The sequence below is a fragment of the Hippoglossus hippoglossus genome, chromosome 20, assembly GCF_009819705.1.
Source record: "Hippoglossus hippoglossus isolate fHipHip1 chromosome 20, fHipHip1.pri, whole genome shotgun sequence".
Taxonomy (NCBI): Eukaryota; Metazoa; Chordata; class Actinopteri; order Pleuronectiformes; family Pleuronectidae; genus Hippoglossus; species Hippoglossus hippoglossus.
The window spans coordinates 7,407,275-7,434,793 of record NC_047170.1 but is presented as its reverse complement, the minus strand read 5'-3'; the positions used below and the strand labels follow the sequence as shown (position 1 = coordinate 7,434,793).

Below are 27,519 nucleotides of genomic sequence, written 5' to 3'. Positions count from 1 at the left end.
CATAGAAAAGAAAAAAAAACATTTTCATGAGACTGGAGCTGATACGTGATGTAGACGGGCAGATATAATCAGAATATCACGGAATTACATCATAATAATGACGTTTTATTTTTAATTATAGAGGGTAAAACTTCAAAGCGTTGTAAAATAATTAACTTCATTAATATTGGTTGTTTGTATGTGAAAGACAGAAAGTCAACAAAACAAATGTATATAAAACAACTGAAAACATTAAAGGATTAATTCAAATTTCAAAAGCATGTATTTACTTTAATTTACCTTCTTTTTTAAAAAGAAAGAATTTTGAATTTAAAAATAAGGGTTCATACCATTTTAACACATTATTAAAAATGTTCTGCTATTACAAATTAAACATGTTATTACAAATTAATAATTTTTTCAAAACAAATACACACACACGCTCACACACATGTGTTCAATTTGTCATTGAATATAATCCAGTGGTTGTCAAAGCTGTGGATGAAAACCTCCTCCTCCTCCTCCTCCCTCTCCTCCCCCCGCACACAGAGGATGCGGGACAGTGTGCGTGGTCCTGACTCCTCAGATCATCCCGAGCACAGTCCGGACAGGAGCCGCCTCCACGCTGCATGGGACCACATCTCTTCAGGAGTCTCTTCTCTTCTCAATTTAATTTGTCCTCCAGATTCTCTCGGCCTCTCTGTGCGGGCTCATGACGGAGCTCGGATCTGCACGATGGGGATAATTGTAACCATGGTTCGCTTCAAATGTGCGTGTTCCCGGAGCAGCAGCAGCAGCAGCAGCTGAGGTTTTCTTCCAAAGTGCGAGTGGATCGTCACAGCGTGATGGATCATACACATGAGAGCGCAGTGCTGAGAAAACTTTTTGTTGTTGGGATTTTGGGTGAGTTTGATCCCCGTTATTATTCATTAATAACAGAGATGTGCTGTGTGTGTGTGTGTGTGTGTGTGTGTGATGAGGAGAAGGTCTCAACATCACACAAAACCCAAAGTGGAGCCCTCTTTGCATTATTAACCCACATCACCACTTGCACAGCACTAAACAATCCCCTCCAGGGTGTTACTGCACAAATACAGGTCTCATGGCATGAGTGCACACAGCTGCACACCCAGTGTGTGTCCCTGCATGTGCACTAACACAGAGATGGCTGTAAGAAGTACAAGGATCATCCACCACATCTCCCAGCAGCACATGCAGTTAGTGCAGGAACACTGTACCGCGGCTGTCATGCTCCAGTGGATATAGACCTGACCTATATCAGGGCCAATGGGAATTTCTGGATCTGGCTCATTAGCTGGTGGTTGCTACACGGATGAAATCATGTATGAAATTATGTTCCATGTGGTGCGAGGCTGTGACCGACAGACCCTAACAGACACACACTGGTTTAACCGTAGATGTTTGTGTTGACGCCGTGGAGATGTGTTGCCCTGTGGTGTTAGTGTTGTTTTAATCCCTGTTTTGTCCTGTGATCAGCAGTGGAAAAGAGGGTCAGCAGAGCAGAAACAGTGCTGGTTCACACACTGAGCCGAGCAGGAGCACATGTACTGTAGAGGCTCCAAGATGTGGTGATCAGGGCCCAGGGCTCTTACTGTTGTTGAGTTGATCTTGTGTGTTGGTCTGACACTGATTTGGAATACGGACCGCTCTCCCAAGCGGACACATGAGCCAGGTGATACAGCATTTCAATTTCAAGGTCTGTGATTTAGAAAGACTTCACTCAGGCTCTTATCCTGAGGCAGAATGTGACGGTTTACCCATCAAACCCTCTGGAGAGGTAAACCTGAAATGGATTCAAAACACTTCAGGAATCAATTTCCCCATTTTAAAGAGTATAGTAATAGTATTAATAACTTTATTTATATATCACCTTTCAAAACACAGTTAAGGTTAAACATTTTTTTAAATCAAAAACAAATAAATTAAAAAGTTAATATAATAATAAATAAAAAACTAAAAGTGCTAATATTTAGGAAAGACCACCCATTACAATAATGAAAACTATAATTAGATATTCAGGGAACAAAATACTATAAAAGTATATTTTAAGCTTTGATTCAAAGGACTCAGCCTGCCGTATTTCCTGGGGCAGGGTGTTCCAGAGCCTCGAGGCTCTTATTTCAAAAGCTCTGTAGTAGTATTTTGTAAGTAAACCTTAAAACACACTGGAAACCAGTGTAAAGAGGCTAAAACCAGGATGGTGTGGTCCAACCTGTTTACTCTGGTTAAAATTCTGGCAGCTGAGTTTTGTACTGTCTGAAAACGCTCTACAGATTTGCAGTTGCAAATCGACTGTTGCAGTAATAAGAAACTATTAAAAGCTATTTGAAGATCATGCAGCATTAGAGCACAGATTTACCGATGAGAAATGAATAAAACCAAGATAAAATATAACGTTATAAAATGATTTCCTCAGGGAGATTGTTTCAAAGAGTGGGAGCCAGGTTACAACCCAGCACATATGGTGTCAAAAGATCAGAAATGTATTTAGATGCAAGTCCACAAGGGGAACTAAAATTCAGCAATAAAATCTTAACATCAATTCTAAGATTTAAAATCGGAGTACTATGCTCTGTTTTAAGTTGAGAGGAGGATGTTGATGTTGAGACTCCCCTGGATCCCTGCCATGTCACAGCTGTGGCCCTACAGCTCCGTGCAGCCATGCAGAAAACAAGCTTACAGGCTCCTTTTCTCAATTAAAACATCATTTATGGTCAGTCTCTGTAAATACTGAGCATCACAAAACACTTTACACACGATCAAACGTCTCTCATTTATTTTCAGAGTGAGTAAAAATGATAAGCAGTGGCTTTGCTATGATATCGCTCGTCTAAAAGAGGTTCCCCCATCCAGATCTCCACTGGGAAGACAAAACCCTGTTCAAAGAAAACCAGAACGTATCAAACTGAAATCGTTCTTTCAGTCTAAGAGCAGGATGGTTGGTGGGTAAAGTCAGAAAAAGCATCTACTTACCCCAATAAACAGGGAAGCATCTTTTCTCACAATGTGGGAAGACGCCTCGGGGGGCTCCCTTTGTTCCACTGGAAAACAGTTGTTTATCTTTTGGGAAAATGCTTTTCTTAGACCTGTGGTGAGAGTTCAGTGGGCTTGGATCCTCTTGGTGCATGTGGCTGATGTGATGTGCATATCCTGGGGTGGATGTTGGGGTTTATCACTTGCACATTTCAGGTTTACCAAACAAGACAAGTCACATGTACGACTTGAGAACGCGAGCTGCTTTTGTGTTTGCACAAATCCTGCTTGTGTGTGACCAGTGGATTAGTTTGCATGTGTATTATCATATTTTGGTTTGTTCAGCGTAAAGAATATTTGTCCAACGTTTAATTGATCATAGTCTAACTCATATGGGATATTGAAAACATTGCACATGAATGGTGTTATTACACATGAAAAGAAAAAAGCAGCATAATATTGCACTTCTATTGTGTGTTTTTTTGGAATTAAGTGTCTGATTATAATGTGTGGTCCTCCCTGCAGAAGGAGGAGGAGTAATACAGTGTAGACTTTAATTTAACTGTATGTGAGTGTGAGGGGGAATTGTTGTTTAACCCTGGGATATCCCGATGACCTGTCCAGGGTGGACGCCACCTCTCGCCGAGTGTCCGCTGGGATTCGCTCCAGCCCCTGACGGATGGAGGTTTATATTGATGAGACGTAGAGTGGCTTCAGTAGGAGAGGAGCTGCTCTTGTCGGCTTCAGGCGGAATGTTGTGTCAGAAAGATTATAGATCGGAGTGCTCTACAATCTATAGTCTGAGTTCTGTGGTGTGCTCCCTTCGGAATCTTACAGTTATATGCGTCGTACAGTTCGGCCTATGCATATGGTTAAACAGCAAGTATTTCGTGAGCCTTAAAAGGATTTTTTTTGTTGTAACTTGAAGTTTTTCTTTACTCTATATTCACAAATTGTGATCTGTGAGTATAAGCTGTACAAAAGAAACTTGAATGATAGAACATTCACAGTTAACACCATGGAGCACCAGAGCCTCCAGTTATAAAATGTGTAGCTCGTCCACAGCCATAGATGTGCAGTGAGAGAGCGTATTGGGAGCATTATTAATCTTTCAGATGGCTGTTAAAGATTCAGACATCATCAGAAGAGACTTGAACTTTGAACGCACCACAGAGCATTCCTGATGAAGCAGCGTGTGGTCAACACACTGCAGAAGTAGTTTACACTCTGCAGATGCTCATCATTACCTGTTATTGTGATAACCTGATTTAACTGTCAGCCCGAAGCCATCATACCATCACAAGTGTAGTTAGTCATCAAATTAAAAATACAATATACTTGTTATTGTTAGGAAGCATAGGAAAATAAACTATCACAGGAAATACCTATATAAAGAATGGTATTTCTAATATAGAAAATGGTTTTGAACAATTATAGACCAAACCACTGAAAATTATAAATAAAGCAATAATGAAGACGATTATTAAGTTATAAGGAAGTCATACATCTCATGAACCTGTGACAACTGCGAAGGAGGCTTTATGTCTGTTAGCAGAATTACGCAGCCATGAAACTTGGTGGGGTGTCAGCCAAGATTGAACCCATTTATTTTTGGAGCAGCCGCAATCAAGCAATTGGATCTCGGAACTTTTCCTTTCTTGTAACATTGCTGGATGGAGCATTTTGTGAATTGCTCAAGAAAAAATGATCAGAGAATAAACCAGGCATATGTAGAGTGCTTATATCTATGAACAGGCGCAGTATCTGATCTCATTACATGTAAATGGAATATGGTGATAAAGTGGCCGATCAGTGTCCAGCACTGTGGCTTTAAACCCCTGAGGGTCTTTCTGTGCGGACTTGGCATGTTCGTTTGACTGTCAGCAGGGTTGCACAAGAACGACATAAATTATTTTATTGAAAGCTGTTGGAAGGGTGGAAATATCTGAACAGGTGCAGATCTGGATACAATACATATGCAACATGGTGATTAAGTGGCCAATCAGCCATGATGGAGGTATGAGCTCTACTACGAAACCGATTTCCACTAAACTAGGTGTTGGGATGGGGCCTAGGCCCGGGAAGAACCCATTAATATTTGGCACTTTGATAAAGTGGCCAATCAGACTTGGCGGAGGTATGTGCTCTCAGAGTGACCCTATTTTTCTATAAGGCAGCTGGCTTCAGGGCTCACAAACAAAAGGCAGTGAGAGTGTTTTCCTCGTGCAGGAGCCGTCTTACACTGGTACTGGAGCAGAGAGGAGAGAGAGAGCAGGAGGGAGGGTTAGCTCCGTCTTTATTTCCCAGTACAGGAGAGCTGACTGGCACCAGCGTCACAACAGGAGAATGTGATGAGCACCGTTAAAATGGATGGAACTGAATCAACACTGAGTCTGGTGACTTAATGATGTCAGTAGAGGGCCACACTTAATCACGTGAAGTCAATTTATTAACAGCGCAAAAAGTAAACAAGTTAAAGTGGTACTGTAATGAGCCGGAGCTGTGGATGTGTAACGGTCAGTGAGGCAGAAGCTGTTGGACCGCACTTACATAACATTTAATTAACACAGATCGTATCTCACGTCGAGGGACTTTTTGCATCTTGCTAGAGAGGTGCACTAAGCGATATGGCAGCTTTGTCCTAATTCAGGAGCCGTTGTGTTTCGGGGACGAAAGGATGCACTTGTCGGCCAAGTGCATCCTTTTTTTTGTTTGTGATCAATTATTAATTAGTTATTTTCACAAGAAAGGGAAAGCACCACAGCACACACAGCAATGTCACAATGTAAGAAAACTTTTAACCAGAGTTTCAGAGTATTACCAAACGCTCCCTCTCCCTCTGTGCGTCTCTCTTCCTCCTTCCCTCCCCTGCTGTCTCTGAGAATGACAGATGGACAGCTTGTTGGCGGTGTCCTCCCCGCCTTTGAGGCAGAGGTCTTTGGCACCGCTGCTCCAACCACCGACAAGAAGAAGCCTTTTTTGATGAAATCCTTGTCCAGTGAAACAAGCAATATGTTGGTTGACATTTGTTCTTTCATGTCAGTCATGTGTGATCGGACACTGAACGGACGTTGATAGAAACAGGGCAGTCGATACAGTCCATTCTTGATCACTCACATTGTGTTGTGTCAGTCCTCAGTGGTCTCCGTGTATCCATCACATCCCTGATGTGGCCACAGTTGGAGTGGTAATGCATTCCACGGCTGTGCTGGCGTTGATCCCACAGATTGTTGCTGCAGAGGCCTGTAATTAATCCCCAGAACAAGTTGACATGTTGATTACACATGGTCTGTCTGTCTCTCTGTGTGTGTGTGTGTGTGTGTGTGTGTGTGTGTGTGTGTGTGTGTGTGTGTGTGTGTGTGTGTGTGTATGGGGGGGTAGTTGCAACATCATTCAATGTGCTGAAGTGTTTACTGCTGCAGTACTACAGCTAGTACAGCTTTGGACTTTTATGGAAAAGTGTGTCAGTGATTGTGATCACATTGACACCAGAATATGACATTATGGTGTTGACATGAGCTGATAGAATAATCCAGTCATGTTCCTATTTACATGTTACAAAGCGTACCCATATCAAGACTCTATTCAGTGAGTTTTATAACTGACGCCTCAAATTATTTAATCTACGATGCTACCGTATACCATTTTGGGGGTTTTCTTCTTCCTCAAAAGTTGCAACTCCTTTTTATTTTTCTGTCGTTAAGCAGATGGTCACTGCTGTATGTCGATGACGCAGAATGGTGTGATAACTGCAATAGGACTTTATAATGGGTCTAAAATGTATACACGTCAATGTGATGTGACTCGATTATCTCTTTTTCTGAGTATGATCTTATTCTGAGATCTATTCTGATCTTATTCGGGTTATGGTAATCAGGAAGTGCTGTCTACATGACAACATCTTTTCCAGACTATTGTCTTTATTAAGGTTAATACTGGGATATTATTGGTGTCCATATACACGGAGTGAAGGAGGCAAGGTCAAATCATCAATTACCTTTTTTCATCACGGTGTAAGTTCTCTTGAACAGCCTGTGAGCCAGGCTGAATTTAAACAGCTATCCAAAAGGAAAAGACCCTTTTTCGATTGAGCCTCTTAAATTTACAGCTCTGTCTTCTTCTATGTAGCATAGCAACTGTGACCCATGTCACAAGCTCGCTTTTTGGGGTTTGTAAAAGTGAGGCTGAAACAAAGAGGCTTTCGGCTGCTTTTTGGCTTTCAGCGTTGGAAATAAATCCTTGTATGGAGCTGGAGAGGAGCAGGCGGAGGAATACTGATGAAAGCCTGAATTGCTTTGCCTCTCTAATGCTGTTATTCCAGCTGATTGTCTCTGCCAATGAAGAACGATAGGGGATTTATTCGCTGTTATAGTTGCTTGCAGCCTTTTTGTGAGCACTCAACTGTTTGTGCACATATGCTAAAAAAAAACATTTAAATGATTAGACAAAATGTTCATGAGATGCTCAGTGCAGCAAACAAACCATGATAGCTCGGAGACAGATGGATTCACTCCACGGGGGCTTGTTCCCTTAAAGCAGCGCTGCAATCTTCCTCTTCATGTGGTAAATGGATTGCGTTTATATTGAGCCGTTATACAGTCGCAGCGCCTCACAATCACCAGCTACATGATCCCTGGCTGACCTCCCCCCCCCCCCCCCCGCCGCCCTGTGAACGCTGTGATGGAGCATCTCTCTCTCCACTGTCATGGCTTCTCTCTTCTTCTTCTCCTCCTCCATTTATTTTTGTCTGACTCCATCACGGTCATCCAGCACTGCCCCCCCCCCCCCCCCCACCTCGCCCTTTTTCCTGCTTTTGTTTGCCAAGTACCCAGAGTTCCCCTCTTGTCTTGCACATGTGTCTTTCCTCAGTGTCGTCTTCCTCTCCTTCCTCCTTGACCCCCAGAGCCACCCTCCCCTCCTCAATGGAAGACTCCACAGTCTGATTGAAACAGCCTTGTCCTCAGACTTATGAGAAGGGAAAATACTGCAGGTGGAGACGTGATGTTCTCTTTTATCCTTGAGAGACCTTTTTTTTTTCTGGATTGAATCAGTGGAAACATGAACAAACCAATGAGGAAGAAAAATGTGGCCTTCAGTGAAATATTTACATTCCAGATTTGCCTCCTCTGTAGATATATTCATAAAGCACCAACCATTGTCTCAAGGCACTTTACGTAGGTCGAGACTGGGCAACAGTGGAGAGAACAAAATCTCCTTCCCTTCCTTTAACAGGAATTAACCTCCAATAGACTCATATTAGTCTTTTAGCGTCATATTTGTTCTGACCAAGACCAAAAGGAGAGCAGACATTTCACCTCTTACAAAATCTGCATTGATTGATTGATGACCAATGAGGGGGAAATATTTGGCGTTTAGTACACTATTTATTTACCCTCCAGATTTTTCTCCTCTGCACTTTTTCAAACTTCTGAATTGTCTTTTTTGGCACAACAGCTGGCTGGTGAAAAAGAATCACCTGGCAGTCGATCACTGCGCCTTTTCTTCCACTGCGAGTCCCACAGGCCTGTTATCATGAGCGGGAACAGAGAAACGGATCGTGCAGCTTCACTCTCATGCAGTGAAAAGCGATTTATTTTGTCTGCCAGTAAAAATACCCTCCAAACCAGTATGAGGACTTTGTCAGACAGTGTGAGTGGCAGGTCTTCCTCTCCTGTGGCTGTCTGTATTTTCAGATCTGTGATAACGTCTGAAGCTTTTCATGCAGGCAGAGGCAGCTGCAGACAGCTGCTGTCCATGGCTGGTTTTAAATGTGCTCGTTTAGCAGCAGTGCCCCAGAATCCAGACAGACTTCTTTCACAAGTCTGTGACGTAAAAACACGATGTGACCCACTAGAAAAGTTTGTAATCAGTGTGTGAAGATGTAATAATCCTGACTGGCGCAACGATGACTCGCAGACATCAGGAGGAAAGAGGAAAGTCAGAGACGTGTTATAGACGTGAAATCTGTGTCATGTACGGATTTTACAGCTGGCCCAGGGATTTGCACCAGGGGGAAGCTTTCAGTCATTGCAATTCAGTTTTATTTATATGCCAACAAATCACAACATACTGTGCATCATCTCAATGCACTTTAGGTTATTATATTATAGAGAGAAACCCAGCAGCTCCCACAATCTGCACACACTTGGTGTCGGTGGAGAAAAGAAACATCCTCTGACAGAAGCAGACGTCTCAGGGGGAAGGGGCATCAGCCGAGATAAGTTTGATTGAAAGGGGGGGAGAGAGATAGAGAGAGAGAGAGAGAGTCCTTAAACAGCTATCTACTCAAGCACTATGAAGGTGAGCGCTGTGTCACTATCCATTAACAGGAGGCCGGGGGCCATTGTGCCAGTTGCTGCCTGGAGAAGTGAACTGTGCATTGTGTCTGTCAGTCTACCAATCATGGACTGTACGTCAACTGAGAGCAATCATTGGATCAAGATCAAATGCCCCTGCCTCCAAGATCAGACTGTCTGTTTCAGACCAGACAGTCTGCAAAAAGTTTCAAAATGAAGACTCAAGTTTCAAAATTTCCGAACCGTTTCTTTCCAAAGTAGGTGCCAGTTTTCACATCACCACTAACAAGGTTTCAAACATGGAAAACAAACTAAAACAGCAGGAGAACCGTGACAGATCTAAAACTGAAATTGTGTTGGAGAAACACTAAGAAGAGTGCTTAAGGAAAACTCAAAGAAAAAATAACAAACAAGGAGATTTTTTGCTTATATCAAAAGCTTATGCAAGCCTCCCAAACTTTCTTGTAAAGCCCTTTTAAACATTTTCCTCTCAACGGTTTAAAGCCTATTCCCCCCCAGAAGATTCAGCACAAAGACACTGGCACTTCATTGTCTTCAGTAGTTGTAAATGAGTTACTACAGGGACAATATGTTCTAGTGTCATGGCTTAATAATGTATTAAACACTTTAGTTTTATTAGCTGTTGCACAGTGAAGCACGGGTCATCACAACATAACACTTCTTTTCTCTTCTCTCACCTCAGACCTGCGATCTGCTCTAGAAATTGTAAATTTTGTGAGGCAACGTGATCTTTGTTCGCAGGTCAGCGTTTCTATCACAACAACATCCTCCCCGCGTTCTGTTGGCAGATGAGGACACGACGTTGGCCACTTATGTTCACCTCTGCTACAAGGTCCTTCATCTTCCTGTCAGAGACAGCTCTGCTGATAACAAGGATGATGGACAGTCGGTCCCTGAGTTGATACAGCTGGAAGGTCAAACTACTGCTTTCAACACTCGTGTTTAATATCCATCCAAACTCATTTTGAAATCATGTCATATTTCAGCATTAATTTACCAGGACCACATTCATTTTCATATATCAGTTTATTATTGTTTGCTCGTTGCAAGGCCTCAGTTCATTGTTTGAGGAGCTGTGGATTTCCCTGGATATTAAAGCAGAAACAACAACGAACAACGAAGGAATAACTTAATACACTTAAAAAAAAGTAGAGACCACAATTCTCATTCTGGTCACTCTGGGTGTTTTTTTCTTTAGAGTGACCTTAAAGTTAATCACTGCAGCTTCTTACAGCTTTAAGTTGATTTATTATTGTGTAATTTACTATGATTTCTCCAAAAATGTGCCAGTCGTGCAGGTTGTCAACTCATTCTTCACCTCTATTCTAAAATAAGGCCTCCATTCTGCCCCTTTGCTTCCTTCTGCCCTGCTTCAGTATCATTTCTGCAATGCAAACAAACCAGAGCTTCCTTCTCAGCGATGCAGCCTGCTTGTTTTTCTGCAGATGGTGAACACAGGGGGCGGCGTATGAAACAATGATCTTCCAGAGTTGCAGAGAGGGAGGTCATGAACACCGAGGGTCATTTCCTGAAATTGATTCAGACATATACAGCTTTTGCTCGATTCACCTCATATGTTCTCAGTTTTCTCGAAGATGTCCTCATGAGCTACTGCTCTTATAGGAGTGTGACGTTACTGACGCACTGAACTGTGGCTCTTTTTTTACTGTTTTGTCCAAGGCTTTTGTGACAGTTCAAAGGCTTGGCAATCAAGCGGAAGTTAAAATGAAGTCGATTATTCTTAAAATAAATCCTGCATCTATTGACTGCATCTTGCTGATTAGAATACATACTTTGTACAACTGAGGCCATCGTGAGTTGTCCTTAAATGTTTACAGGGAAACTTTGGCCTGATGATGGAAGTCAGAGGAGCTACAGAGTCAGCAGGATTTGTCCCCTGGGGATCATGAATATTTGGATAAAGTTTCATGGCGATCCATCCAATAGATCCAACATGGACCATTATCACCATCCCCAGGGTTGTGCTGCTAGCAGGGCGAAAACATACTATGTATGGTAACAGTGTGTTGTTTATTGTTGCTCCCACAGAAAAGCACAAAATAACATTATTTAGATAATAAAAAGTCAATTAATACATGGATTATCTGTCTTCTGATGTTGAAGAGTCTGGCTTGCATTTCACTCTCCATTCTTCACTCTTCCTCTCCCTCGCTTACGTCTGTCTTTTTTCCAGTTTCTCTCCATCTGCCTGTAAAATCCTCAGCTGACTATCTGCGGCTTTGGTCTGTCTATCTGTGCAAAAAGACAAAAGATGTAACAGGGAGAGGAAGTGGAACCTGAAGTGTCATAAAATCCATAGTTTGATTTGAAGAATGACTGAATCCCAAATCCTTCCCTCAGTAATTTAATCTGACCGTTATTACCAACGCTCCCCTGCGCCGCTCACTGTAAGTCATTAACCTCCTTGTCCTCTCGGGGATGGCGACGCCGACCTGCCACTTCTGCCTGTGGATTTTAACTGGGAGGATAGTGCTGGCACTTCATCTACTTTCTTTCATCTTCTGTTTTCTGTCATCTATATTTATCTCACAGAACTAACAGGCCGTAGATGACAGTGTGGCAGCGTGCATGACAACTGAGCAGATTCTTAACTGGAAAAGCCGTCAAGCAGTGTGGAACACCTACACACTGCTTGATTGAACTCTCTCTTAAAATAGCTCCGGGTGGCCTGCATAATTCACAGGTTTAATGTTGCTTTAATATAGAGGCAGTGCCACATTTTATGTGACTTGACAGTTTGTAGCTGAGACTGGAAGGTGGTTAAAGTGACTGCTCATAGGTTACAGGATCCTGCTCAAGTGGAAGTTGTGTTTCTTGTGAATAATTTCAGCTTGTCAGTGTCTTTCGGATTTTAAACCCCCATACACAGAATCTTTTGAATATCCAGCATTATGAATTAATCCCTCCTTTATACATTAAATCACAGGATAGAATTCATCTGATCCCTTTTGCGCCTGTTTGATCAAACGTCAGCCGTGCTTTTTTAATCAAAGCCAAGGGAGACCTTATTGAATAAGCTATTAACATGTTAATTTGCAAGTGTGATACTCCGCTCTCATGCTGTGATGTTTAAAAATAACTGTGATGGAGACATGCAATCTGTTCCTCTTTTAAAAAATCATAATTAATCTGGTCATATGACGAAGAGCTCCGTGGCCAGGAAAGGCTTCATTTGCATAACTGTGTCTTCGCTACTGAGTGACCAGCAGTGGACCTCAGTGAAGACCAACCTGATGTAAATCCCACCTCCTCCATGTTAGATGATGGGACATCGAAATACACACCAAATAATTTTTTTCACAAAAATGGTTTCCATCAGTTTAGGAAGTTCTTACGCGTCCTCCATCTTTATAAAAAGGCAAAAACACTTTAACCTATAACAAAACTGATTTTTTGCTCCGCGGACCTCAATGAAGACCAACTTCGCAGCCTGATTAATGGGTTGACAATAGGTGTGCAGCTGAAACCGCCATTTCATGTGTGACTAATAGGAGGGTTAATAATTGTCTGTAGTACTCAAAGATTTGATTGGTGTGTTATTTTAAATGAGAATCTGAGAGTGAATGATTGAATGCAATCTTTTTAAAAGTTCAATTTGCATTTTCTAAGACGTGAAGAACATAGACTGTCAGTCACCTGTGTTTGAGCTTTCACTCAGAGCCACTGCACCACAAATGGTTTCAGTAAATTGAAAAGGAATTGCCATGTTCTGCCCAGCTCTCAGTCTTCCAAGTGTCTAGTGGAGACAGCCACAGATGAATTACACTGCTGCTATATACCTTCTGCAGAGGCATGATAACAGTTAGAGTAGCAGCAGGGTGAAGAGCTCTGTGCCCCCATACAGACCTTATGAACAGATACTGAACCGGTTGTATGTAAAGTGTAAAGCTAAACTCCTTCATATTTCTAAATTAGCAATAACTTAAATGTTGAGTTGTAATGTGTGTTGTGATAGAATAATAATAATACATTTTATTTATAGGCGCCTTTCCAGAGCACTCAAGGTCACCTTACACGGCAGATAAAAAACACAACAACATAAGAAACAATGTATCAAAAACATCAATAAAATAAATAAAAATGAGATGAACAGTGAACACAAAATGGAAGACAATCAAACTGAAAAAGCCTGTTTTAATAGATGAGTTTTTACATGTGATTCAAAAATGGAGAGAGAGTTAGTGTTGCGAATGTCCTGTGGGAGGGAGTTCCAGAGGCGGGGGCAGAGCGGATGAAGGCTCTAGATCCCATGGTGGACAAACGGGCAAGTGGTACAATGAGGTGAATGGAAGAAGAAGATCTGAGGGTGCGGGAGGGCGTGTCGACGTGCAGGAGTTCAGAAAGGTATGGTGGAGCGAGTTTGTGGATGGCCTCAAAGGTGAATTGCTCATTGTCCACTACATGCTCAGGAGCAAACAGCACAAACACAGTCAGAGAGCAGCTGGTGGTTCAGACGGGAACTCTTTCCCCTTTCACATATGAAGAACCCAGCAGGAGATTGTCCGAGTCAGATGGTTCTCAACAACAGGAAAATGTCAAAACATTCAGGTGAGGGGTGGCATGTAGGTACAGCCTGCAGGAGGCAGGACATAACTTATCAAGTTTATTTTTTTACAGCACATCAACACTGACACCAGCCCATACGACCAAAAGCTCAGGAATCTCATTGTCTTTATTTATATGCCATTTGTTGGCATATAAATAAAACTGAATTGCAATAACTGAAAGCTTCCCCCCGTGCAAATCCCTGGGCCAGCTGTAAAATCCGTACATGACACAGATTTCACGTCTATAACACGTCTCTGACTTTCCTCTTTCCTCCTGATGTCTGCGAGTCATCTTTGCCGGTGTCATCTACGTGTATGGCACCTCTTTTTCATTTTGAAAGTTTTAGAAACGTCCTCGGCATGCCTACTTGCATGGCTGTGAATGTTCCGGATATGTTCGATAAGTTCTTCAACCGACTTGGACATCGTTCTCATGTATTGCCCCTCCTTTCAGGAAAATGTCCAGAGATCATTGGATGCCGGAAAGCAGCTAAAGTGGAACATTTTGCAGCTGAAGCACCAGTTATTTCCATCTGCAGGTGGAGGAGACCCAAAACAGAGCTAAAAGAGATGGAACGCTCAACTTGATCAGATGGACACAAACACCACTCCACATGAACCGTGATGTTAATCTGCTGGATGTGGAGATATCTGAAAATAAAGTCAAGTAATTCTGCCTCATAAAGTTCAAGCCAGTGCTCCGATATGTTATCTGCCATCTAAATCCAGAGTGGGATACTGATTTGAGGCTGTAGTTCATACTTTGGCATGAATCACAGTATGATGCCTCCAAATCTCTCACACACACACTCACTCACCCCTGATGCCAGATATGCCCATGTCCCCTGAGTTTAGCGAGCTGACGGAGCGGATTTAGTTTCAGACTTCCCCCTGCTGTTATGCAGAGCTCATACTGGGGGGAATCCTGCTGCTAGATTGTCGCTCCAGGTTATTTTCATCACATCCTCCATCCTGTTTGCGTTTATTAATACCGTCGATGATAAGCAGTTGTTACTAAGTCACTAGACAATATGAACAAGAAGAGACACTGTTTGTTAAGTTTATGTGTCATGAAGCAGCATCCAAAAGAACTGAACTGATTCAGCGACAAACAAACCGGTCAAATCCTCCACTACATTCCTGTAAAAGCTGTAGTCGCCTTGAACCCACTTCTGGTCAGTACAAACCTGTAGAAGGCCTCACACTCAGCTTAGATATGTTTTAATACCAGCACTGAACTACCCAGCTCTTACCGTTACAATGGAGGCACGGCATTGGATTTACAGCGTTTTTTTGTTTGTTAATCTGTTTGTTAATCTGATCCCGTACAATAGGTTGTAATGTTGTAACAATGTTAAAACCACATAATGTTTATAAAGATAGACGCCGTATAGGGTATAAATCCCATCTCCTCCATGTTAGTAAGTGGGACCAAACTAAATTAAAATAGACGTCAAATAGATGTTTTTCAAAGATTTCTGGCATTTTAGGTAGTTCTTATTGCAGGGATTTATGTTCAAGTGCAAATTTTTCCTTTAATTTTGGTGTTTATTAACTATGTAATGCTGAAACTTTGCCTCCCGTTCCAATCTGTGCTAACAAGGAAGTAAATATAACCTTTGCTTCCTGTGGCAAAGCAAATCGCGGGGTGGTTTCATGTGGAGTTCATATTCATTTTGCAAATGTGTGACCTTGCCCTGATTCGTGATTTGTCGTGAGCATATATATCAGCGTGACCTTGCTTCCACGTAACTGTGCAGACTCTGGCTCCAAATGTGCAAGATGGCAGCGTTCATATCAGGGATATTTTGGCAGCATTTCTGGATTGTGGGAGGAAGTGGAGATGCATCGTCATCTTTCCTTTTATGATTTAAACAGGCAAAATAAGTTTAACCTTTAACAACATGGTTAGCTATCAGCTTTTAGCCCCACATGTAAAAATCCACTTAACATACTGATATAATGTTTAAAATGCTGCTGGGTGCTCCCACTGAGCTCGAGCTATCATACTGTAAGTGGCTTGTTATCAAAGGAAGTGTGGGATATTTGCTTTTACTGAATCCTGCTGCTTATGTATTTATGTTGGATCTTATACAGCAGATGTTATTTTTGGACTGGCCTGCATGTGGCTTATTGTCAGGAGATATGAAAAGCAACAGGAGACCTGTGGGAAAGAGACGGCTGAAAGCCAAGTTTTGAAGTCAGAGAGTGTAATTCTTACGGTGCTGCGGAAAATCTGTCACAATATTTGATTTGCTGTATTGATCGGCACACGCAAAGGACATATCTGTCTTGTTCTGACTGTTCGGAGAGGATAAGAAATGATTTTCTGTTTCAAGTGTCTTCAACTCTCTAACTCCCTTCTGAAGCGAGAGCTGAAAGTGAATTTAATGTGGTGAGGCGGTGATAAAAAAAAATAGTATGGATTTGACTTTGTGACCTCTCATGACCTGAGGGATTCTCAGGCAGTGCCCTTAGCTGCCTCCTGATTGGCTCTAATAAATCTGAGGGCGACTGTCCCCTCCTGATCCCACTTTTGTTTTCAGACAGCTCCTTGTCATCTTTAAAAGTCTCAGAGAGAAAAGCTTTTACCAGCACTGAGAGGAATTCTTAGATATTTCCTTATAGTATATTTCTGCTTAAGTGGGGCCGAGATGGATGAAGCAGGCAGAGGCGACAGCACCATCTCTTCCCAGTGTTCTGCATATACTTTGTTGAGAAAAGTGCTTCTTTCCAAGAGCACTCTGCCTAATTAAGAAAGATCTTTCTTGCCCTTTAGAAACTATTTTGACCTGAACTCTAAATTATCGTTCCCAGAATGGAGTAATGATCATTTTTATTCAGGTCCTGTGGCTCAGCTTAAACCTCTCTGAAAAGTTGGGCTTTGTCTGGTTTGTGCTCAGAAAATGTCTTTATAAAAACCAGGTTGATAACATTGTAGGTCCGAGATAAAGGGAATAATCTCCTGCTGTGTCCGTCATGTGTGAAAGGAAAACTGGAAATTGTCCGGATCCAATTTGCCGGAGTTCTTGTCTGAAATTGTCTTATTAAAGTGATGGTTAAAAAAGGTTAATTTTTTATCAATGTGAACATTTATTCCTTTAAATCAATGGCAAATACAACTATGCTTTCACCGTTTTTTTGTTTTAGAGCGACAGTTACATTTAAAATAAAACCATAGGCCAAAATCAGCTCTCTTGATTGTTCTGACACACAGCCAAGTGAAATAATCTCACCCCCACTCCACTTCAAAACATCCTCACATGCTAAAACAGGAAAGCATCTATATTTAGCACGCTAACTTGCTCGTCTTTGTCCTGCGGGGTGTCTTTCAAACTGCTTTGTAAGTGTGGCACTTCAAAGGGAGATGCACTTTCCTGTGCAGCAGCACATTTAGCTCTGGTCATTGTTGTACTTGCTACTGTAAAAATTTGAGTTTGGATCAGAGAACAGGGAGTGCGGGGAGTATTTCAACTTTGTGTTATGAATGCAGGTTAGTATTTACAGGGTATCACTGGAATACCTCTCTTTAGATTTGATCCATCTCTGTTGTTTTCTCTCCTTCAGCTTTGCGGATTCACTGAATGACTGAATGCAAGAAGGAATGCTAATGCACAGAAAAATGAAAATGCAGCTCATGTCATAAATGATGGATTTTATTGATCCTCAGTAATTGTCTGCTGCCTGACAACAGATTCTGCTCCGTATGAACAGTGCTTTTCTCGCCTGTCTATGGTTCAAAGACACAACGCAACACTTTGAAAACTTGTCAAAGATTAGTTCTCAGTATTGATCCGATCCAGGGCAGCGGACTGTGGTCCTCAACGTCATTATATAGCCTTTTTGTGGAAGTTACAACATGAGATGAAAAACTCCCAAAAGAATACGAACCTTCAAATGTGAAAGGATGGAACCACTCTAACTGTTTTCTGTTGTTTCTTTACAGTCAACGTCTGGATGATGAGAGGGCTGTCAGGTAAGCATATTGATCCATCCATCCATCCATCCATCCATCCATCCATCCATCCACTAACAGAACCTAAACAGCACGTGTGACCTTGTGTCCTCTGCTCTCGTCCTCTCAGCCGCCGAGAGCTTCACCACGGAGCCCCCCAAGAAGCCCTGCAACGAGTCCCGTCTGCAGTGGGAGGTGGATGTCTGCGGGGAGGGCTTCAAGCGGGACATGGCTCACATAGATCCACAGTACCGGTGTAACCTCACGCACTTCATCAGGTACGAGTGGACACGGACGTTCATCGCTCACAGCCCACACAGTTTGCGGCTTCATTTAATTTGTAGTCATGCATCAGTGCAGGGGTAGGGTTAGGTTAGTGTATCCCATCTGTCTCTGTCTATGTGATATTGAGGCCATGTTTAAGTGTTGTCATGTATACGTCTGGTTCACAGCAGACATTTTGACATGCTATAGTAGAGGCACTGGTGTTAATAATGAAATTAGTTAGTGGGACTTCACACAGCCATTGTTAATGTTATCAGGAAATGAGCTCCAGTTTGTAGTGCTGTCCGAATGTTTAGTGAAAATTTACTGATTTACTGTATGTGCAGGTTCATTCTAAAGTTTTATATTTCAAAATTTGACTCCACCAGCTCCCATGAGATTTGCGTTGGAGGAGGTCAGACTGATACTGATCTGTTGTTTCTTTTTCTCGTGTGGCAGCATTACCCTAATTGTCGTTGTGTTTGGTTCTTGGATTTCTATCTTAGTTGTTTGCATTTTGAGTTCATTATTTCTTAGTTCTTGTTTTACTTTGAAGCTTCTTTCCCTGTGTGTCTCTTTCTGTGGTTTCCCCCCTTGGTGATTTTCTGCACCTTCTCTAATGTGTCTCACCTGAGTTCAATCATCTCCCTTGTTATATAAAGTGTCTGTGCTCCTCACTCTCCTCAGTCTGTTTCTTTTGTTGATGTCCCTACAGTTCCCTGTGCTTTCTATAGTTTGTTGAGTTGGACTTTTAGTTTGCTTGCTTGCCTGCCACCTGCCTGCTTTGTCAAATTTCACACCATATCTGCTTTTAAGGGTCCAAACCTAATTTTATGTTTTCCCAAAATGCATTCTCAACACACACTCTGCTCCTTCTTCACTTCCTTATGGATATATAATAAAACAAACACCAGTTAAGTACATCATTCAAACTTAAAAAACTGACTTTAAGATCTTCATCGCAGAAAAACCAGGATGGATGAACAAAAATTTCCACCATCGACCAACACTTCTGCACACAAACAAGAAAAAGTGACAGTATATAGTGAGAACTGTGTGAGGAGGACTTACTAATGACAAGGAATCATTCTGAAGTAGCTCAAAAGCATTTACACAGGACAAGAGAAAAGCCCACTGCCAACCGGCAGGTTCAGAATGGGCCCTGCACTAGTGTGACAAACGCAGCAGAGAATCTCGTTTCCTGACAGGATTTATGTGGAACACAATGAAACCTGTGCCCAGTGCAGCTTTAATTTGACAGTGATTGAAGTGTGAAGTGATCAGGAAACGACGCTGGAAGCAGCTTTTACGAGTCACCACGGAGCAAATCTTTCACTTAGTGCAACAGACAGAGGAAAACTGTGACAGAGACAAGACATGTGGACGCTGAAAAATCCCTCCACATTATGAGCTCTTATCTTTATCTCCTCCTTCCTCAAGCCCTGTTGTCTTCCTGTTTGACAGATCTATATTTGTAGTTCTAGTTAAAGGGGTCATCGCTCCTATAGGTTAAGAGAGAACTGTTATCCCTGTCAGCCCCATGCTGCTGGGGGAACGGCTGTGGCCGGTGTACACACAGCTGGGTGCAGCTGTTTTCAAGAAGCATCTGGGCCCTCGACCTCCCGACTGTTTCCATCTTCAGCTTTTCACCTCATTCCCCCTTCTCACCTCTGGCCTCTCATGTTCATCTCTTTTTATAGCTCTACATTGACTGCAGAGCCAGCACAATAACAGTCACATGGGAGATTAAAATCCACGTTTAAAATAAACGTCTGAGTCAAGTGGAAAATTAAGGGATTCCGGGAAGAAGAAGAATCACCTGATTCATCCACTGGTCATGAACTAGATGTTTTGTTTTTTTGTTCTCCATCAGAGCTTCATGCTGCTTTCAAGCTTTCAAGTTTCTTACTATGAGACACAAGTGCATTTGGATCGGTTTGAATGTCATCACTTTCGCAAATAACATTAACAGAAACAATACTGGGAAACGGGGATTCTCTGAAAGCTACAGTGTAATTTGAACACTGGTTTTATCTGTAACATTAGTGTCAGCCATTTTCTCTACATACTGCGCAGTTCAAACCAAAATAGACAGTTAAAACGAACCTTTACCACAGTTTCAATGTCTATCTGTTGACTGTCACAAACACATAAACATTCAGTATTCACACCAGATACCTAATGTAGCAGCTCCGCATCAGGAACGCAGATAACACGCTCGCTGTGTGAACAACAGATGCAGCAGATCAGCGATGCAGCCGTCACGCGCTGCACATGCACCCAGTGTGTTTCAGCCGTTATCCTGCACACTGTAGATAAAATGGCCAAGAGTCAAAGTCATCACTACTCCTAACAAAATAGTCTGTCCATTAGTTACCAAAACATGTTCATCTGCACCGTCTCCCAGAAACAGCTCAAGCTGCCGACCGTGGCTCACTCACACAATCACCCTCAGGTTTAACTTGTGAAATAAGGGTCTTTCCAGGGCTATCCCTCTCTTTTCTCTCTCTTTACACAGTATGAAATAAATCATTTATTCAGGCGCACATCATAACAACTCCCACTGATCTGCAGCTAGAGCTACACTTAGAAGACTGGCCTGAATATCTGCACTTGTCTGATGCCGCTCCAGCTCAGGGAGGGTCTTTAAGGTCCAGTTTGATTTTGGTCTTAATGTTTGTCTGGCTAGCGTCTGCTCAGCTTCACAATGGAAATCTATAATAGCTTTTCCAAGAAAGTGGATAAAGAAAATGAAGAGGGATAAGAGTTAGACACATTTTTGAATCAGAACCCACTCAGTGTCAGTGACGTCTGACATATCAGACGATGAGAACATTTATCAGCAGGTTTCATCGTCTACAAACTCTGCCTGCATGACGTTTTCATCCAGGTGTTTTGTGTACGATGGCTACATCCACATTACTACATTTTTATTTGAAAAACCAACATTACACTACTGCAGAGTTTGAGAGCCACTAAAACTGAGTAGATGTTTGAAAAACGATGACTTAGTAGACACTCTCAACTCTCTGCTGATTGGGTGTACATAGCCTTCGCTAATTCGTCAGGCTCCTATCACATGACCCAATTATGGAAGGAAACAACCATGGATATTAAACTACAAGTATTGCTCACCGTTGTCTCTGCTAAAAGATGTTGTGCAGTTAAATTCTGCATTTTACAGTTATACAGTTGCCCTAATGCGTAGGAGATCATTCAAGCAATTTTTAAAAGCAAACATATGGATGTAGCCTGAGGACAGAGGAACCTGGGAGTGGAGGGAGGGAACAGTGCAGAGTGAGAGGCCACCAGTAGTGAACCCCCCTCTGCCGATACCAGCTTCTTGGAACACAGAGAGCGGTGTATACAGACCACTCACTGTGCGTGTGTTAGTGTGTGCCATTTACACACTTCAATCATTTAGTTCAAATTACATATTGATCATCTGCCTAGGTGACTGTCGTGCAGTCACAAACAGGGGAACAGTGATGGTACTAGTCAATCGTTGACCTTGTAATAATATATAATGCCATAATGTATTTACTGTTATGAATTGTGGTCGGTCCCTGTGTGGACCAGATGCTGCTCTGAAGACACATAATTGAGCGTTTACATGAGAGAGCTTTATGTTAAGTGGATTACATGCTCCATACGATCTGTGTACGTCTGTGACGCAAGCCGATAAAGACCCATATGAGCAAAATTACATCTAATCCTGTTTGGAAATGCAAAGTTCCCCACAGACATTTTCTACTGAAGTGGTACATAATAAGTTCACGTTGTGAGCCAGATACAAATGTCCAATTTTTTTTTTTCAGATTTACTAGTTAGCAGAATCAGTCTCAGAAGTTGAGAAAACCAAAAACTGCCAATGACCAGAAGCAGGATTGTCTTTGCGATTTTGTGTGTGTGTGTGTGTGTGTGTGTGTGTGTGTGTGTGTGTGTGTGTGTGTGTGTGTGTGTGTGTGTGTGTGTGTGTGTGTGTGTGTGTGTGTGTGCTCAAGGCTCAGACACATATTTACACCAGAGTTAATGTCAACATGGGATCCATCCTCACTAAGATGTGTGTCTGGAGGTTCATCACATGACCACAGCTGCAGGCAGCCACCTTTAGAAAACTGAACATGCTGTGGTTTCCCATCATGACTCACATGTTATGGTTGTGTTGCCTGCAAACATCCAGCTCATTTTTATCAGTCCTGCTTTCACAGGGAGGTTTTAATGTCTCAGGGGAGGATATGAAACAACATGCAAAGGGAAACATTACTTTTTAATATGCAGTACATTACTCGGGTGATGCTCACTGGTCCACTGGTGATCAGCAGCGTCTCTATCTGCTCCCACACTGTGTGTAATGTGGTCATGTTTGTGTTATCACATTCACACATCCACTGTGAACCTGGTTCCGCTATTTTTACCCTCCCACAGGGATATAATGTGTGGATGACAGTTTGAAACCCTGTAACATCTGGGTAATAACCTCAGAAGTGTGTCATTCCCTCGGCCCTGCAGGCTGCATCTCATCACTTCCGCCTTAAAGCTCTCGTACATACATTTTTTATTTCTCTTTCTCTGCCCTTTTTATTATCTCTTCCACTACCACTGCAGCCCAAGCAGACAGGTTTATATGGACGCCAATCTTCTGATAGGAACCCCGGTTAAAACAACAGTCTGAATAAGACACTTCGAAATAAATACTACTTCATGTTGTGTGACTCACGTTTACACACAGACTTGTCCGTCATTGAAGTCTTTGGAACAGGTTCAATTTGCTGTGTTTTTTGTATCTGTCCAGACGGTTGTTTGAGCTGTTCTCAGGATTGGATGGACCCAATGTGAGAGGATCACAAAATTATCATCACCACTCAACTCCATTTTATCCCCATTGTGGGATTAATAAAGGATTATCTCATTTTATCATATAATAAAATGCATCTGAATGCAGTGTGCAAGGCTTCTGTGCGTGACAATAAAAAAAAAACATTTACTCTAACCTTTAAATAATTGCGGCTTAATGTCCCTAAGGCACAGAATGACCGAACACCTTTACAACAACCAATTGATTGAGCTTTATCACCATTAAGCCACAAAGTCTGAATACAACAGCATCACAAGATAAAAGCGGAGGCTGCAGCAGCTTCATCAGCACTTCATCACTCAGACAGATGTGCACCTCACTGAAGAGTTATTAGACAGACGACATGTAAGGAACAGGGACAAACAGAACAACAGGAACACACACTCACACACACGTAAATGATAACAGCCTTGGTCTCATGGCTGGTAGAAAATATCCTACAGCAGTTTTACAGCGTGTTCTAGATGTTATCTTGTGACTTGGGGATTGATGTTTATGTTCATATGTGTTTTTTCAACCACAAAAAAAACTCAGATCTATTAACCCTTTGTGTGGCCTCTCAGGCTTGTGCCTCCCTGAGCTCTTTGGGGCTTTACTGCAGCTCAGCAGGAAAATCTAGAGTCACTGTTCAGAGCTGAAGAAACTACGGAACCCTCCTCTGCATGGTAGAAGCATCAGCTACTCCACATGATGATATGTAATTACAGTATTCCCTTTAAAGGACGATAGCATTGAAAGGTAGAGGTAATTAGCAGATTGCCATCTTTAAAGTCTGTTATAGTAATAATGACACAGTTAATTCAGTTTCCTGCAGAGAGTTGGATGAGAAGATTGGCACCAGTCCCACAAGTGAATTTTCAATCTGCAGTAACAAATATATGAGAGTGTCAGAGTGTGGGAAGTGATGAAAGACTTGAACATTGTCTGAGACGACTGAGCCACGACAAGAGAACAACACATTCTTTATAGGGGTTTTGGAAATGACAGCCCTCAGTCCAGTGCACTTACAGCTGTGCCTCCATTGTTGGGCACATCCACACAGCTCTGTATTTATTTAAACACGCATCAGCTCCGCTACGGGTTTGCCTGCCATCAACGCTACTCTCTAAGAGAGTTAGAGCTGATAAAATGTTTGGAAATGCTACTGGCCCCGTTTTAGTTTGAAAACTCAGGGGCAGAGATTTATTCTAGATGGGCAGACACGCAGATGTTTGGAAATAATGTGGTAGAAACACACAACTGCCTGCTGATTGGGTCTTAATGGTCACGCTGATTCGACAGACTCCTATCACCTGACCCCTTACGGAGGAAAACGCCTTGACAACCAGTGTAGAAGACAACGTGGATAATCAATTTCAAGCGTTGCTGACCCTGTTGGGCAGTTAAAATCTGCATTTTAGTTTCCGACATTGCAGCTGCTCGTCTGTAGCGAAGCTCTTTCTGCAACAACCAACCAAATGCATCCTGTTTACGCCGGCGCACACATGCCCAGTGTATGTGATGTGATATGCATGTCAGGCACGTTAGTATGGAAAACGCCATCTTCAAACGAAAACATACGGACAAAGTTGTAGAGTCACAGTAGAGCCTCAGGTCCAAATGATGTAAACAGAACATTTCATCTTCAGATTTGGAGCCAGTGTGCGCAGATGGTAGAAGTGTGACAGTTTTATAGTGAAGCTGATGGGAATACCGACTCCTGTCATGAGAAAAGAAGCTGGACCTGTTGGACTCATAGTTCAGGAAGCAGGAATGAGAATTAGGGCTGACTGAATGGATTCATCAAAGCAGAACTCTAAGCCGGAAAAGCTCCACAAAGGCTGTGAGCGGTCCTCGATGCTTTCTGAAATACAGGAGGGTAGTGGGTGGAAAAGGGAGGGAAAGGCGGAATATCCCCAGCTCCAGTGATGGATTACGTACTGAACTGTCAATGCTCTGAATAATACCAGTTAATCCATAGTGTTTAGTTTTTTTTAATAGTCGTCCTTCAGAGAACCAGGTGTAGAATAGGTGAGGTCATGTTGAGTCTGTATGGGTGGGAAACCTTTCACTATGATATGCCTTACAAGAATTTCATACCTTTATCAGTTGTTCTAATCCTTTCCTTCTCTTCTTCCCCTCTTCCTCCCCAGTGAGTACCACCTCTTCACCCTCTGCACAGAGACAAAGGCCCGCCTCGTCCACTGCTACTGGCCCAATCCGCTGGTGGAGGCCTACATAATCAACATACACAAGCACTTTTTCTCCAACTGCAGCTCGAATCTGGTGGATTGGGTGGACCCGCCGGAGAACACGCTCACCGCCCTCATCCTCGTCCCTGTGTTCCTCACTATGGCCATGATCGCCCTGGTGGTGTGGTGCAGCAAGAGGAGCGATAACCTGGCCTAGGGAGGGGAGGAGGAAGGAGAAGGACTGAGTTCCCGGTCTCAGCATCTTTACTGAAACAGCACAGCAAACTGTGCACAATATAGAAGTGCATGTTTGGTCAGTTGGTCAAATGTTCCATAAGTGGCTCTGCAAACCACCACATCCCACAGAGACGAGGAGAGCAGTCCCTGGTTATTTAACGGGTTTGTGTATTTTAAAAAACGTCTTAGAGTTCAAACACTCAATATGGTCTCCTTTTCAACTCTGTTTCTATACAACTCAATTGATTCAACATATTTAGATTTTCTGGAGTCATGTCTGCGGTTTATACAACAGCAGCACTTTGGTTAAGGTCAGTGAAAGATGGTGTTGAACCAGACCTGTATCTTTCACTAACCTGAACCAAGAGCTGTGAGATCTAGGGTGTGGATACCTGACCAAAGCCCGTCGGCACCCGGTAGTGAAATGCTATTTAGGATCTGCCGGATTTGATCATGTTGTCTGGTCTATCTTGATCCAACTTGATTTTTTGATTATATGTACACTCTGCATGTGCCTGTGATCAGGGACAGGTTCTGACCCAAAAAACGGAATGCCTAAAAGGTTCAGGTTGGGCATGATTAGTTTTTTCTCCAGGTTTGGGTTCGAACAGTAAATTGTGGGCAAAGCTGCACTCTAAACAGAACCATAGAACACATTTTAGTGATATATTATCTGATATGGTATCAACATATTTGGGACAAATAATTACAATTTAACACAACATATCCTCCTAAGGGTCACAGAAAACATGATTTGATTGCAATTACGTTTCCGTCAAACATTTGCTGTCTTAAGTTGAGTTGTTTAGAAACATAATTTCTAAGAGATATAAAAGAAAATGGATATCACCAGTCTGCCATATATTAGTATAGAGCTAACAGAAGCTTAGCTTAGCATAAGCTAAGTTGGCTTTGTCCAAAGGTAAAGGGAAAATCTGCCAACTCGCTGTTTGACTGCTTATTATTGACAGAAACCAGTGGTCAGGCAACTAGTGTATATTTGTACAAAGCCAAGCTAGCTGTTTATCAGTGTTATCAGTTTATAGTTTTAATCATATAGCTAGCTGTTCATCAGTCAAAAGCATGAGTGATATCAATACTCTTTTATTCCCCAAAATATCCCCAAATAATTTTCTGGTTCTGGTTTACTACATTTCTTAAAATGCACTGCACGCTGGGAACTCTAAAACTTAAACTTTAAAATGTGTTGAATGTGTCCCACAGAGGATGTTGGTGGTTTGATGTAATTGTCACTCATCAGGGAACTTGACCAGCGGGACAATTGACCAAATTCTGGGGCATTGCGTAATTCAGCTCATGGATGTGGACCGTGGAGCTCTTGTCGGATTCTTGTCGGAGCACTGTATCATTGTTGAAGGCCAAAGTATCCACCGAGCACCAGAGGCAGCAACTGAAAACTTTTGGACAGAAGACTCCCAGAGGACGCTCGTTAAATATTTGAACATGATACCACATGATGGCAGCATGGGAGGATGAAAAAGAGGCCTGGGTCTGTCTGTTGAGCCACTGAACAGACTGTTGCCACAGGAAATGAAAGAAAAAAAACCCCACAGGTGATTAACCCAAAGACAAGGCAACACTATAATTTGTGTGTTTCTGGACTTCATTTTCATGTGTGACTACCTGAGCCCCAGTGGACTGTATAGAGCAGTGTAACTTATCACATACTGTTGAATAAATCACTGTTAATACTCACAAAGAGGGGTTCTCAGTGGAAACAAAGTAACTATGAGATGACATTGAGACCTCATTCTGTACAGTCATACTCTGTCCGTGCTGTCTACTGTATCTGCACTGCCTCTTCAAAGTTCCTCAAAGAGTGGAATTGAACTTATCGTGCACACTTTTGTGGTTGATTCTCTGGCCCACAGTTCTCACCTGTCAAAGCTAAACCTAGCACAGATTTCCCATGTTCTTGCCCAGCGTCGGACGTCGGTGTGTGTTGGCCAGCTCTCACATCAGCTGCTGTCTGTGGAAGCAGCGACTCCTCACTGAAAGTGATTAAATACCAAGTCTCTTTTAACATTGCTGGTTTTCTCTGTCTTTAAATGAAGAAAGCAAACACTCGCAGACAGTTTTGTGATGCGGTGTATCTGAGGTCATCCCTTCATGAATGTTTTAGTGAAGATGTGTTGTCTGCTGCCTCCTGTTTCTC

General features: G+C 42.4%; 1 protein-coding gene across 1 annotated transcript; it reads left to right on the top strand.

Annotated features, from left to right (window-relative positions):
* The first annotated feature begins 517 nt into the window (after positions 1 to 517).
* On the top strand, positions 518 to 26,209 carry LOC117754038 (receptor activity-modifying protein 3-like). Its single transcript, XM_034572675.1, has 4 exons — positions 518 to 882; positions 17,805 to 17,834; positions 17,944 to 18,091; positions 25,068 to 26,209. The coding sequence occupies exons 1-4, from the start codon at positions 747 to 749 to the stop codon at positions 25,321 to 25,323; spliced, it is 570 nt and encodes a 189-aa protein (XP_034428566.1). The 5' UTR covers positions 518 to 746; the 3' UTR covers positions 25,324 to 26,209.
* Positions 26,210 to 27,519: the final 1,310 nt, after the last annotated feature.

What these genes read in the sequence shown, in the direction of transcription:
- LOC117754038 (XM_034572675.1), top strand. Translation starts at nt 747, where the DNA reads ATGTGCGTGTTCCCGGAGCAGCAGCAGCAGCAGCAGCTGAGGTTTTCT. An exon ending in GATGATGAGAGGGCTGTCAG is followed by an intron (nt 17,835 to 17,943) that starts GTAAGCATATTG and finishes TCGTCCTCTCAG; the next exon opens with CCGCCGAGAGCTTCACCACG. An exon ending in AACCTCACGCACTTCATCAG is followed by an intron (nt 18,092 to 25,067) that starts GTACGAGTGGAC and finishes CTTCCTCCCCAG; the next exon opens with TGAGTACCACCTCTTCACCC.